Here is a 14,960-nt window from a genome sequence, read left to right as displayed (position 1 = left end):
TACAGATTCATGAGAGCTTTAAGTTATGCCTCCTCGCTAGACAAAGAAGACTTGTTAAGTCCTATTAACCAAAACACACTGCAGCGTTCCTCTTCTGTTCGATCCATGGTGTCCAACGCTACTTTTGGCAGCTCCGACGATTACATTGGGCTTGCTCTCCCAGTTGACATCAATGAGATATTCCAGGTACCTTTTGGAGATTTACACAGGGAAGCCATAAGGCAGCTGCTAAATGTGCAGCAATATTGGCCAGCTATGCTTTTTGTTGTTGTTGTTGTTGTTGTTGTTGTTATTGTTATTAATTGGACTTATAGCCCACCACTCCCGCAAGGCTCGTGGTGGGTCACATTCATGCTGTTTTTTGGCTGTCAAATGTCAGCTGATTTCCAGCAACCCTGTAGAGTTTTCAAGACGGGCATTCCCAGGTGGTTGGCCATTTGCATCACAACCCTGGTGGTCTCCCATCCAAACACTAGCCCGGGGGTAGTCAAACTGCAGCCCTCCAGATCTCCATGGACTACAATCCCCATGAGCCCCTGCCAGCGAACGCTGGCAGGGGCTCATGCGAATTGTAGTCCATGTACATCTGGAGGGCCGCAGTATAACTACCCCTTTACTATCCAGTGCTGACCCTGCTTAGCTTCTGAACTCTGGTGGGATTGGGCTAACCTAAGCTATCCAGCTCAGGGTGCTTTTCTTTTTTAAATCCCTCTGAATATTAGCAGCAGTTCCTAAATCCACAAGTTGACCAGAGAAAGAGAACTTATTGCAGTTTATTTTTTTTTAAACCCTCAAAGGCTTAATTTTTCATTTATGATATTCCAGGTCAAGGAAACTCCGTATTTTCAGAAGAAAACGATGCCTTCATCCGATGAACGTGGAGCTAAGGTTTTTGCCCAAGATGCCGGAGGTGCACCTTGTTTTTTGTATTAATAAATAAAATAAAAAACTTGGGACCGTGGCTCTGATTCCAGCCAGTGTTGTTGTGGCCACAGTGCAGAAAATGCTGTATGCATGTGTACCTTCTTTTCTTTTTAAAGTTTCTAGGTTTATATTGGGGTGGCCATTGTTTTGCAGCTGGGGGTATTTAGATTCTGTCCAAGACTGTGACCCCACTCTCCACCCCAAGGTGTTCCCGCCTTGCACATAGTTCTGCCTCAGCTATTTTAAGGAATTGGGGCAGGAGTGTAAAGGTAGCAAGGAAGTGTGGGGCTTGTTTGCTTTTCTACAGTGACGCTCAGCCGAGCAATTGGAACTTAAGGGGGTGGCAGGTTACAGTGGATGAGTGATAGGGTTGTGAGTGTCCTGCATAGTGCAGGGGGTTGGACTAGATGACCCAGGAGGTCCCTTCCAACTCTATGATTCTATGATTCCAACTCGATAAAATGTTAATTTAGGGGCAAAGAAGAACCGGAGAGAGATTTTTTAAATGAACTAGTTGCTCAGAAACTAGGGGAAAGGTGGCCAGAAGCAGGAGGCTTTAATCCAATAATCCTAATAACCAGATCTCGCATACCATGTCTAGGTTGGCCCTTCAAATGAGTAGCTGTGTTGGTCTGAAGTCGCACAATAAAATCAGAGTCCAGTAGCACCTTTAAGACCAACAAAGATTTATTCAAGGCATGAGCTTTCGAGTGCAAGCACTCTTCGCCGGACTCTGCACTTGAAAGCTCACACCTTGAATAAATCTTTGTTGGTCTTAAAGATGCTACTGGACTCTGATTTTATTAGGTTGGCCCTTGTTTTCCATAGTGGTAATCAGTATTCTGGGAAGAGAATAATTTTCTAAAAATGATGAATTCCGGGGGTTCCATTGGTTGCTGTACTTTTCCTTGTATTCCTGCTTTTACGTGGCTTAATGTAACACACATCCAGGTTTTCCATGTGGTTCTACTGAACTAGTCAAGAGTCCCTTCCAAATACTTCGGCAGCAGATCAGTCTGACAGAGATTATGAACACAAGCCGCTCAGATGCCTCTCAGTTCCTCGAAAACATGGAAGACACTGGGCTCCAAGAGCACACAGAAGATAATTGCCTTTATTGTGTCTGCACACACATTCTGGGCTATCAGCATAGCAACAAGGTGAACTCTACCTTGACTCGCACAGGTCAGTTTCTCTGTTCTTGGCTTCGGTCTCAAAGCCAGCAATTTTTCTGCATCTCTGTGGTGACTCTGAGAACTAGAAACCTGTGTTGTTAAAGTAAGATTGTGTGTGCCAAATTCTATGGAAGCTAACTTTTGGGGGTTGCTGATTGGTCCCCTCTGTGGATATACATAGTGTACATATATCTTTGTGGGAAGCATTGTTGAGGGAAAAGTTTCTTGGTATTCGCTTTAAATTTCTTCATGTTCACCATTACAGTTTCTTGTACATTGTATTACTCCAACCATAATTACGTAGTCTTTCTTTCTTTCTTTCTTTCTTTCTTTCTTTCTTTCTTTCTTTCTTTCTTTCTTTCTTTCTTTCTTTCTTTCTTTCTTTCTTTCTTTCTTTCTTTCTTTCTTTCTTTCTTTCTTTCTTTCTTTCTTTCTTTCTTTCACACAAACCCTTTGTTTAACTCGCACCCAAATTTGTTATCAGAATTTTCAGACATTCCTTATCCAGACTGGTGTGGAAAGTCCATGCATAACCACCTGGATGTGGTTTCCCATTCCTCAAAATTTTCTGGGATTTCAGGATGTAGCGATGCTGTATCCCATGGCTCAGCTAGTAGCACCAAGAGTACAGATCTTGTGATAGGTAAGTTACTTCATCATTTGATCAAACAAGGTGAGGTGCAATGTCCAAGTAGGTTCTGTAAACCTAGGGTTCTGTAAACCTAGTTGCAGACAAAACATGCTGGGAGGTGTGTGTGTGCTGATTTGAGGGTAAAAAAAAAACACAAAACTTCAGATTTTGTTATACAGTTTTCAGTTTATAATCCATCTGAATTTTAGTGAGGACGGTACTTTAAAGTTGATGGTAAATATTTTACATGTAAAACATGTACAGTTGACCATATTTCATAAGCATACTTTAGATCAGGGGTAGTCAACCTGTGGTCCTCCAGATGTCCATGGACTACAATTCCCATGAGCCCCTGCCAGAGTTTGCTTGGGCTCATGGGAATTGTAGTCCGTGAACATCTGGAGGACCACAGGTTGACTACCCCTGCTTTAGATCGCTGCTTTAGAAGGTTTCATCCTAAATTATAACATTATTTCTGCCGTATAGTTGTGCATAAATTCTCCCAAGTTACTGCTTCTCTCTCTCCCTTTTCCCTGCTTCTGTGCCACATGCTCACATCCCTCTACTTAGAATGGGATCAGGAGTAGAGCACGTGTGGCTTTTAGCCTGTTCTCTTTGCTGCACTCAGGAGTGACTCCATTCAGGAAAGCCAGTGTTGGTTTAACCACAAGGTCTCTGTTGATCTCACCAGACCTTTAAGAGGGGGAAATCCTCCTGTTACACCACAGTCAATGTGGCTTGGATCCAACCAATTCAAACAAAGTAGAGTTCAAGGGATTGGTCTCTGCAGGTCCCTCCTCTGTGTCGCTTCCCTGCTTCCCCAGAAGCTGCCATTGAGCCCTGTGGGGCCTTCTGAGGGTTGCAGCAATGGGGAGAAGAAGGACAGGGAATAACTGAGGCAAATGAAAAGACAAAGTGAAAGTTGCTGTATGTCCAGTGGAAACAAAGGAAAAGAGACTCACCTTTGGATCTCAGTGACTGGACAGGTCAGACTCAGTGGGAGGGGTGCGGCGTAGAAAAGTGGAATTGCCGGAAATGCCTGTTCTTGCAGAAACTCGTGTTGAAGGTCGATACTACTTCTCCTTCTAGTTCTTGTCTGCTCAATCATTTATAGCCAAAGGTGATTTCATGTGTGTGTGTGCATGCTTTGTTTTAAGGGGCACAGGGGCCAGTTTTTATTCTTTATTTATACCCTGCTTTTTCCCCCAAAGCTGCATCCTATCCTCACAACAACCCTGCCATGTAGTTTAGGCTACCAGTGTGTCGCTGACTCAGGGTCACCCAGCAAGGCTCCAGGGCAGAGGGGGGTTCGACCCTCTTTTCTGCCCAGATGCTACTCTTACCACTACCCCCCAACACACATAGTGCCTTCTGTGCCTTCTCAACAGTACTGCTACCGCCTCCTTATCAGCTCATGGAATATGCTTTATCCAGTCAAAATGTTTTTTTTTTTCCTCAAGGAGTAAAGTCAATTCCAGATGACACCCCAGTATGCCGCATACTACTGAGGAAAGAAGTCCTGCGATTAGTAATCAACTTGAGTAGTTCGGTCGGGACGAAGGGCCATGAGACGGGGCTCTTGACGTAAGTGCCTGTTTCTTCTGGCTGCAGTCGTAGCATTCTGCAAGCATTGAGCGCTCTGCTCAGCAGAGAGCATAGGGATGTGGCTGTAGATCCAGGGGTGGCCAAACTTGCTTTCCAAATATCCATGGCCCAAAATTCCTATGAGCTCCTGCTAGCATGTTGCTGGCAGGGGCTCATGGGAATTGTAGGCCATAGATATCTGGAGAGCCTCAATTTGGCCACCCCTACTATAGATGAAAGTGGCACAGGGTGGTAAGGCAGCTGACATGCTGTCTGAAGCTCTGACCATGAGGCTGGGACTTCGATCCCAGCAGCCGGCTCAAGGTAGACTCAGCCTCCCATCCTTCTGAGGTCGGTGAAATGAGTACCCAACTTGCTGGGGGGTAAACGGTAATGACTGGGGAAGGCACTGGCAAACCACCCCGTATTGAGTCTGCCATGAAAACGCTAGAGGGCGTCACCCCAGGGGTCAGACATGACTCAGTGCTTGCACAGGGGATACCTTTACCTTTACTATAGATGAATCTGCCAGGATTTGCATTGACCAGTTGCCTACAGAGCTGGAGAGAGATGATATGACACCATAAGCCGCTTTGAGCCTCCTTCGGGTAGGGAAAAGCGGCATATAACAACCAACTCTTCTTCTTCTTCTAACCCTACGCATGAACGTTGGCAGCTTGAAAATTCTGAGTCTTGGTCGTGCGCATGCTGTCACCTGCACACTCAGATGATTCCAGAATTCCCCAAGGTGCAGTGATAGTGAGAAGATTTGCTTTAGGCTAGGTGCTCATTGAGGCCACTCTGTTTTGTATTATCCTGCCCATTCTTTATCTTGTTTTCTCTTCCCCTTGGATTTAAACGGCCGGTCATTTGAAATCCTTTATCACACACTTGGCACGCAGCATCCAGTGCTTGTTCAAAAGCCTCCTTCCTATCCCGATGGAGCAGTTGCCCTCACACGAGCAATAAAAGTTGTTTTCTTCTCTCCTTAGAATTAAAGAGAAGTTTCCCCAAGCATTTGACGACATTTGCCTTTACTCTGAAGTGTCCTACTTGTTAGCTCACTGCACGTTTCGGTTACCCTCGCGAAGGTTCATCCAGGAGCTCTTTCAGGATGTACAGTTTTTACAGGTAAGCAGACAGGAAATCTAGCCCATCGCTGGCTTGAAATCTCAGCAGCCATTATCCTGAATCTCCTTTATTTCTGCATCTCCTTTCCCAGATGCACGAAGAAGCCGAAGCTGTTCTAGCGATGCCGGCCAACCAACCAGCGGCTGACCTGTCGGCTGAATCCTGACCCCCTCTTTTGCCGTGGGCGTGGTAAATGTGAAGCTGCTGAGTAGCCTCGAGTGACTTCCAGTTGACTGGACACCGGTGCGTGGAGCCTGAATCATTCGAGAAGTTCCTGGTACGTGAAATTGGAGCTAGAGAACCTTCCCTCGATGGAGCTCGCTTCCGCCGCCATCTGAGCCCTTTCGGGGAAACTGTTCAAAGAGTGAAAGGAACAATTAACCAAGATATGCAAGGAGAACCAAGGACTGAACACTTGCACAGGTTTTCATTTCACTTTTTTTTTTAACGTTGCATCGTTAACAATAGAGGACAATACGCAGGGACGTGTTTTACGTGGCTGACTTTTGACTTCCGTTCTGGAGAACCCGAGAGTGAAGCCTTGCTTGTTGAATCCCGGGATCTCGGGAGCCGGGGTATCTTAGGCTGCATCCCATAGTCGTCAGTGGCGCATGCTCGAAGCATGGACATCAGGGGGTTAGTGATGGGTGGGGCCTTCGATGATACTTTCCTTAATTTTTGTAAACACTATATTCGGGAAATGTCTAATGTTGCGGACAGAGAGAGAGAGAGAGAAAATCCTCAGTAATCTGAGGAAGTCTTAAATTATTTTTATCGTTGCGGTATGTTAACAAAAATATTTGTGTTAGCCAGTCTGTTCCGTTTTGTCGCAGTTACATGTAACGACGTGGTAACTGAATCAGTTGAGGAATTTCACTACAGTTTTATTTTAAGCAAGCGGGTCTCTTTTCTCAATCTCCCCGAGTCCGATCTTTCCTGTACATATAAATGCATGTCATTGGGATGAGTTTTTTCTTAGATGAATGCTCATCCAGTATGTAAATTGGTTGTCAAAATGTAAACCCTCAACAAGCATGACTTCTGTCAGACCAGGGTGCATACTTTATTCAGCAAAACGTCAGATATTCCCATTGCTGCTTTTCCATCAGGGAAGGAAGATTTCGCAAAACCGTTTCCACATTCCATGGCTTTACGTTTCTCTTAACCACTTTGGCTTCCATCATCCCCGTGAAAGGTGAATGCCAGCGATTGCAGTGAAAAGCCTTAAGCCTGCCGTGTTGGAGTAGCCATGAGCTTGCTTTAATCCAGTGTTCTTTCAGAGATCTTTTGCACAGATTATATAATGGTGACATTGTATAGGTCAGTTCTCTCCCCAACCCACCGCTACCACTTCCTCAGTGAGCTTGAAACAAATGCATTTTGCCCCGGACTGAAAGAAATCGAAGGCTCCTCTAGAATCAGATCAACCGATCTATGCAAACAGGTATCTACAGAAGCCCCGTCACTTTCATTACAAAGGTTGTAGTGGAGTTGAGTTACTTAATAATTTCTTGTGTGTGAAAATAGTTCAGCTGGACTGTACTGGGAAGAAAATACCCGTGGATGCCACCATCTCTTCATATTTTTAACAAATAACAACCATGAGGATCTTTTTCTCAACCTGGAATTAGCTCAAGTTTGCATGTTCCTAACAAGTGCACTGTTATTTCTGTGTTAGAATTATGTTGTTCCTGATAGACATTTTTTTTGTTCTGGATATGACTATTCCTTTATGAAATCAGTGTTCTTTGCCCATCCATACTTAAGGCTTTGCTCCACGGCAGCTCATGGAAAGGAGACAGAAGGCTCTAAAAATTAAAAAGGGGGTAATCGTTTCTAGAAGTACAAGGTTCCTTCCTGTAGCATCTCACCCTCTTCAGTCTGTGTTGATGGTCAGCAAATCATTCCAACAGCAGTTTTGCCTAATCTAAAAGCTGCTTCTTCTTATTTTCCCCGAGTCCCTTATTTACATCTTTATAGAGATCTTTTGCAAAACCAAAACACCGGGCACTGTAGACCAGGAGTGACCAAACTGTGGCTCTCCAGATGGCCATGGACTACAGCTATCATGCTGGCAGGGGCTCATGGTAATTGTAGTTCACAGACATCTGGAGAGCCACAGCTTAGGCACCCCTGCTGAAGGTCAAATAGAGACGCAAACTCCAAAGGACTAACATTCTAGCCCTTGCTCTGAATTGTTTTGCTGGACAAGTGAAATAAATGAGTCGTTCCGGACTCTTAACAGTTACATATCAGACAGTTTCATGGGAAAGTGATTTGGAGTAATGGCTCTTTCCCCTCCCCTAACCAAGAAGCTGAGAAGTTTCTTCAGAGGGAGTTTGATGCTACAGCCCACGCTGTAGCATCGCTTGTTGGAAGGAGCGCATCCATTCGTGGGTTCGCCTCACCCACAGCCTTCCCTGCAAGATGCTAATAGTAAAGCTAGTTTATCTGAAAAAGATAGGAGTTTGCATCTGCCTTTTCTAGATTATACTGTTAATCTCAGCACCATCTCTAGACAGTACTCCTAAAGCCACTCATGATCGTTCATGTCAGAGGTCTTTAGGCATCACAGTCTGGATCCAACAAAGTGATGTCTGTGGTGGGACCACCTTCATGTTTATAGCTTCATGCTTCTGGATGGGGTTTATTTAGGGCGAGGGGGGTTCGCCATCCTTGTAAACAAGGCCAGTAAGGCGTGTGGATTTGACAGCCTTGGCAGCAGTTGCCAGTTCTCAGCATCGGACATCCAGCCTCCTGCACGTCTTCAAATCCCAGGCAGGGTTCTTTACAAGGTAGAACTGGAGGATGCTGTTGTAAGCCTGATTCCGTATTGACGTCGCAGGCTTTAATTTCTCAAACAGGAACATAGTGACTTCGTTTAGGCTGCAGGTGCAGGGAGATAACGGTTACTAATCCGAACAACCTGAAGCTTGAAGGTTGAGCAGCAAAATCGCACAGCAGGCTGTTTGGGTTCTCGTATCCTTTTAGCCCTTCGCAGATTCTTGGTGTCAGTTGTACGGCAGACATCTAGCTAAAGCAGAAGTTCAGCGCTTTAAAAATGTCCTCCAAGACAGAGTATTAAATAGCAGCTTTTCTGTCATCTTCCTCCTCAAACAATCTCCGTGCACCCCTGTGGTTTGGGGTTGCTAATGGCAAACTCTCTTCCAGTGGATCCACACGTTTTCTCCCTGAAATAAATTTTCTGCTGAAGGCTTCTTTCAAACTATTCTTCCTATACCAATATGATCTTACTTAGAGAAAGGAAGGAAGTTGTTGAACTGTGGACCCTTTCTCTCCTTGCTACAAAAATAGCTACTTGTGTCTCATCCCATGATTTAAACCCAGTGCAAATTCTACTGTTCAAGGGTTATGGAATAGCATGTCCCATGTATATGGAGAGTGGCAGCAGAGAAGACCATTGCCCTTATGTGAGGTAGCCCAAGAAAGGAATCTCGAGTGCTGTTCCAACCCATCCTTCCAGAACAAAGACTCTAATGGAAGCCCCAAGTGAAAAATAGTGTTCTTCCATCCACTTTCTTTTGGAGGAACTACCTCTTGCGTGTCTGATCATTTGGGGTGTAAAAAACTAACATTGTAGGAGGTTAAATATCTTCCTCCCCTCATAATCACCTGGTTTACCTTTGTTAATGTTCTGCAGAGGTGTTTTAATCCTCCAGTTTTTTTCAGGGGCCCCCTTTTCCCAGTTTGCTGCTTTGGAAACCTTCAGCTCGGAGACTGCCGGAAGGGCTGGAGTACTTCTCAGAACTTTTACTTACCCTCCTCTTAGCTGTGGAACAAATCCATATATCTGGATTTGCAGGTCAGTCTAGGAGAACAGTAAGAACTCAACTGACCATTTCTACTTTCCTCAAAGTCCTAGTTGGCAACAAGGGTTTTGTTGAGTCCTGTTTTGTGATATTCTGATCCTTTCAGGGACATGAGTGGGTGTTCACACTGGAATTTAGTTCCCAGAGTTTTTTTTCTTAACTTGTAAGAGCCCTTAAGGATTTCAGAAGAAGGAGCGGAGGACATAGCTGCTTACTTAATAACTATATGGGACTAACAAAATAGTTTTTAAAAGAATTCATCCATACTACCCCATCAGTATTTACAGAGATCTTTTTCAGAACCAAAACATCAAGTCACCGTAGACCAAATAGTGGTGTAAACTCCAAAGGACTAGCATCATATTCCAAGTAAAGGCAGAAATAGCTGATTGTTAGTAGTAGTTGTAAATGCTACCTCAGTTAGTACATAGAGTAATAAGGTCTTTAAATTGGTAACTTTTGTTGGAGTTAATAACTCTGTATTTTGCAATTCTAGTTTCAAAATGAAAATAGTAGGTTGCAGATGAATTTTTAATCTATATTTAACAAAACAACGTACATAGGTGGTTAGGATTTCTGACCACGGGACTTAGTGAAAGGATATTACAGATTGTTAGTGGAAATCACTGACGATGCATACCCTTCTGGATTTTCTTTTTATCACTCCCTTTTCTTTTCAAGCCCCAATAGCTCTTTCTTCCTTTCCGAATGGTGTGTTGAACTAATTCAGTGGCAGTGTTACAAGTCACCGCTGGAAGACCACAAAATAACATCAACTGAATTTTTCAAGCATATCTCTGAGACTCAGATTTCCGAATCTGTAAAGGATGTAACGCACCAAACGTTTTCTCATGTGGTGGCTTATGCCTAATTTCATTGGCTAGATTATAAGCATGGTCGAGATTGCTTTGATGTTTGGATAGGCTTATCCACTGGGAATGTTTGGAATCGAGTTTTAAGTTACCCATTGGCATTTTTCACATCCCAGCCAATTGCTAGCATCATTTTAGATTACATTTGTGCAACCTGTGGGAGATGCTCTGTTGAGCACATCTAATCTCTGCATGCATGCATGCCACTCCCAATCGCAGGGTGAATTAGGGTCACAGGTAAGCTCAGCTTCCTTCAAAGTCAACCTTTATGGCCTGCTGCAAATTGGACGTTGTTTTGGAAACACAGACCCTTCTCAGAATATCTCAAGAGAAAAGAGCAAGAATAAAGCTCAGTCTTATATGCCCCTTTTAGGGATCTAGTCCCCACCCCACTCCATAATGCTCCTCACTGTGGGGAAAGTCGAAGAGAGCATATTTGAATCCCTTGGCCCTTGTAGGATAAGTCCTGCAGGGAATGGTTGTTCCAGCAGGCTGCAGATCCAGCATCCTTTGTATTTGACAGCCTTTCTCGCATTCCCTGTATTTCCAAATAGAATACAGACAGACTTGTAGATTTGTTCAACATCTCCGCTTGCAGCTTGATGTGAGAAAGGTGTGGAAATTTTTTAAATCTTACTATTTTGTTGTTATGGGGAAAAGTATATTGTGCTCCTTTGAGACTGCCTGTCGCAATAACCCTGTTACCTTGACCCTTCAGGTTCCCCTTCTGAACAGAAAACCATGAGCCAGTCGAGGGGCTGTGCATATTGTGTGTTGCAGCCTTTTCTGCTTGTGCTTTGCTCCTGTGTTCTGCCTAGAAGTGGGCTAGCGGTAACTGGAACATGCTCCTGTTCCCCCCTACAAAATGGAAAGAGCCTAGTGTTGCTCACATAATTTTATTTAGGTTTATCCTTTTTTTAAAAAACCTCCAGATTTGCTACTTTTTTTTTTTTTTGCTAACCTTTTTTTTAAAAATTCCACAAAGATTGTGGATTTTCTTTGGAATATTTTTGTAAAGTAGGTGGACAGCAATGCCACAGCATGCAAACTTGCACTTTTTTGCTTGAACTTGCTTGTAAAATAAACACTATTTAATTTGAAAAAAAAATGTAATTTATGCCAAAAAATAAGGTAACTTGCCATTTTGCCACTGCATAGGTTAGATTAGCACAAAGAGAGCTTGTGCTGGGTTGGGAGGGGGGAACATTTTGTTGTTGTAGTGGGGGGGGAGGGTTACATTAAATAGTGGTTGCCAGTAACTCAGACAATGTATGTTAATAGAGATGCTGTAAATTTACTTCTTCCAAGGAGGGGAAGAAATAATGGGGCGGGGGGAAATACTCAAGGCTCATTTTCTCTGCCCAATGTGGTCATATTTTCTTTCTTTTTCTTATTTTTTAAGTTGATGAGCTGCTACATATTTGGAAGTTGTATTGTTTGTAGGTCACTGAATGGACATTTGAAATCTGATTTATATTGTATACCTGTAACATAGAAAGAAAAAAAATATTTATATTTTCTGTAAGAATATTTCATTGAGCTGTATATAATTTTAAAGAGGCTTTGTCCCAAAATGGTTCTGGCCACTTTTGATTATTTTCTGTTGTTGTTGTTTTTTCTTTTTATTTGGATTTTTTTGTATAGTGTGTACAGTTCACGTCTACGAACATTAAAAGCCTCCTGAAGCATTATCTTATCAAAGGGATGCATTGTTAATAAACCGGACTTTAAACTTCAGGCAGATGTCTTGCTGTCTTTAAATTACTGTCATCATAGCACCACCCCTGTAGTTATTAGTCATCCTTCTAGTCTCCTTCACAGAGTGACTGTGAAGATAAACTGAAGAAAAAGCGTGAGCCATGCATGCAGCATGCTGGGCTCCTTGGAGGACGGGTAGGATAAAAATGTAATAATAAATCCAATATATTATGTCTTTTGTATGCATTATGTCTTTTGCATGCATCCAACCAGTCAGTGGGAGAAACTTTGAATTGATGCTGTAATTAACTGTATTTTCATACAAATAGGGCACTGGCAGCCCCTTGGTCATCTCAGAGTCCAGTTTTGGACTGTTTCAGTTGCCAATGTGGACAAGGCTTTCTGGCAGCAGTTTGACCTACCATGTGCCCTTGACCGGTGTCCCTCATGGCTGGTGAAAAACGGCAGTGAGGTGATTCAGGTCCCTCTCTGTGAAATCATCAACTTGTCCCTAACTTCAGAAACTTTTCCAGAGAGACTACAGGAAGCTGTAGTTAGGCCACCTTTGAAAAAAATCAAATCTGGATTCCTCCGTCAAGTACTGCTCAGAGTGGAGCCCAATCTGGCCCTGTCTAGGAAGCTGAGCAGCGTCCCATGACTTATGGATCTCTTTCCTTGAAAGACCTTTGGAGCCCCTGTAAGTTGGCAGCACTTTCCAGCAGATGTATTGAAATGTTAAAAGGTAAAGGTATCCCCTGTGCAAGTACCGAGTCATGTCTGACCCTTGGGGTGACACCCTCCAACGTTTTCTTGGCAGACTCAATACGGGGTGGCTTGCCAGTGCCTTCCCCAGTCATTACCGTTTACCCTCCAGCAAGCTGGGTACTCATTTTACCGACCTCGGGCGGATGGAAGGCTGAGTCAACCTTGAGCCGGCTGCTGGGATCGAACTCCCAGCCTCATGGTCAGAGCTTTAGTCAGCATGTCGGCTGCTTTACCACCCTGCACCACAAGAGGCTCTTGTTAGCAATCAGTAATTAGAAAACCAAAACCTTGAACCTGTTCTGGAAGCTAACCATGCAGCAGTCTTAGCATAGGCTGGACATGAGCCCCCAAGATGATCGCTTCCACAACTCTGGCCAGGACAATACTCTACATCTCCATAGAAAGCCTATTGAAGACCGTGAGCGACATTTGCAACCTGGTCTGCAACTTCTCTTCTGACAAGTTGAGTTTGCAGCCAGCAGTTGTTCGCAGGGCCTCAAAAGATGAGGTTTGGGTCTTTCTTTGCTCCTCTACTGCCATCCTTAATCTTTTGGGTTTTTATAAATATTTTTTAAAGCTGTCAAAATGTTTGTGTCCACCAGGTGGCATTATGAACTAGCAATATTATATATACAAATGGGTAGCCATGTTAGTCTGAAGTAGCACAATAAAATCAGAGTCCAGTAGACCTTGAATACCAACAAAGTTTAATTGGGGGTATAAGTATTTCTGTGCATGCACACTTCTTCAGATACATTGAAACCTTCCTCTCTGATACTTGGCAGTTGGCTCCACCTCCTGTGGCAGCCATTTTTATGACTGTCGCCCTGGTCTAGATCAATCTAAAAGTTCAGGATTGTTGGTTTGGGTTTTATTTGTTTTAAGTACATTGTGTTTTGTATAAACGTCTACTGTATTACAATGCAACACCAAAACAATAATTTGGATGCGACTGATGATTACCCTAAAGTCACACAGAGGAAAGACATAACCAGGTCTACATGTGCTGCCCAGAACTGAGGAATCACAGGATCCCTACCAAGAGAGCTTCCTTTATAAACCATCCCATATGGCAGCCCTCAATCACTGAATCAGTCATCATAGGGGACAGCACCTCAAAGCAAACTGCTGACCCAACCCTAAAACAGAGTAGCATGAGGGCGCCATTTGCTCATTGGCTGCCCACTGCCAGGACTTACAAACATAAGTTCATGGCAGTTATGCTGGCTGTTTCTCCACAGAATGTGTTCATAATGTACGATTTTCATGTGCTTTAAACATGTCGTCTCCTTCAGCGCTCAGTCTGAAAGGCTGTTGAACTGTCCTTGAATAAATAAGTGTCTGAAACAATCCCAGGGACGAGGGGCAAGAATTCCAGCCCAGGTTGAAACCTTCTAGCCCCTTCCAACTCTATGATTCTATCATTCATCCTAGTGGAGCGGTTCGTAGGCAGCCCTTGTGTGGGAGAACGGCTTCAGACTTGGCTCTACAGCCATCCCTAGCCTCCAGGGTTCACAAAGGCCATTAGTAGGGGGTCCCCCAGGTCACCCCACATGATTATCACTTGGTCCACTGCTCATCCCACTTCCATTTTGTACCATGGGCGCATTCAGAAATATCAAGCTGAACCTCTGCCCTTACCACAAAGCTCATCAAAGTCTCTCAATCGTTTCCTCAGACGTATCAGGGGACCTTGATTCAGATCCCCAAACCTGCTGGGGTTTGTAATCTACCCGTCTGTCAGAACTTACGGGACCAGTCCGGTCACCTTGTGTAACACCCAGGAAAGACAAATCCGTTTGAGAAACGTAATTTAAATTGGTAAGACTATTCAGAGGGGTAGAGCGCTGGAGCGGCTTGTGAGAGGCCAAAGCCAGTCCAGGTCTCTGCCCTGCTGCCTCTTGTGGGGGAAGGTTCTGGTAACAGCTAGAGCAGTCAGAGAAGTAGGTTATGTTCTGAACGACGAGCATTTCCACAGCAGGCATCTCGGCCAGGACCCCTTGATTGTAGTAGTGGTGTTTCTCTTCACAACTCCATGGCTGCGATTTCTGCTCCTCTACTAATAGGTTGTTGGGAGCGAGGTCACTGGGGGCCAGCAAGGATTTTGGATACATCTGAAGAACCTGCAGATAGCAAACTGAATTAAAAACTGATTAAATTGCCGGAGTGTTGAGAGTAGATTCCAGAGCGACCAATACAGGGAAGAGTCAAATCAGGTTCCTGTTGGCATCAGAGGATAGGACCCGCAGTAGTGGGATTAAACTATGTGTAGAACGGTACCGGCTACACCCAAAGTAGTTCAACAGTGGAATCGGCTGCTTAAGGAGGTGGAGAGCTCCCCCTCATGCAA

At 44.1% G+C, this 14,960-nt stretch overlaps 2 protein-coding genes across 4 annotated transcripts in view; one reads left to right on the top strand and one right to left on the bottom strand.

The window, feature by feature from the left end:
- The window catches only part of RICTOR (RPTOR independent companion of MTOR complex 2), an 82,044-nt gene extending 70,160 nt beyond the window's left edge, over positions 1-11,884 (top strand). The window contains exons 32-38 of the mRNA XM_077347019.1: positions 6-186; positions 826-910; positions 1,876-2,109; positions 2,584-2,742; positions 4,191-4,314; positions 5,307-5,445; positions 5,537-11,884. Coding sequence (XP_077203134.1) covers positions 6-186; positions 826-910; positions 1,876-2,109; positions 2,584-2,742; positions 4,191-4,314; positions 5,307-5,445; positions 5,537-5,611 — 997 coding nt within the window. The 3' untranslated portion in view covers positions 5,612-11,884. The remainder of the gene's footprint in view (positions 1-5; positions 187-825; positions 911-1,875; positions 2,110-2,583; positions 2,743-4,190; positions 4,315-5,306; positions 5,446-5,536) is intronic.
- Positions 11,885-13,296: 1,412 nt separating this feature from the next.
- LOC143842181 (oncostatin-M-specific receptor subunit beta-like) overlaps positions 13,297-14,960 on the bottom strand; it is a 35,964-nt gene continuing 34,300 nt past the window's right edge. For all 3 annotated transcript variants that reach the window (XM_077347016.1, XM_077347017.1, XM_077347018.1), the window contains one exon: positions 13,297-14,733. In XM_077347016.1, the coding sequence (XP_077203131.1) occupies positions 14,263-14,733 (471 nt within the window). In that variant the 3' untranslated portion in view covers positions 13,297-14,262. The remainder of the gene's footprint in view (positions 14,734-14,960) is intronic.

This window comes from Paroedura picta, chromosome 7 (genome assembly GCF_049243985.1).
Source record: "Paroedura picta isolate Pp20150507F chromosome 7, Ppicta_v3.0, whole genome shotgun sequence".
NCBI classification, from domain to species: domain Eukaryota; kingdom Metazoa; phylum Chordata; class Lepidosauria; order Squamata; family Gekkonidae; genus Paroedura; species Paroedura picta.
This window is presented reverse-complemented; position numbering and strand designations above follow the sequence as displayed.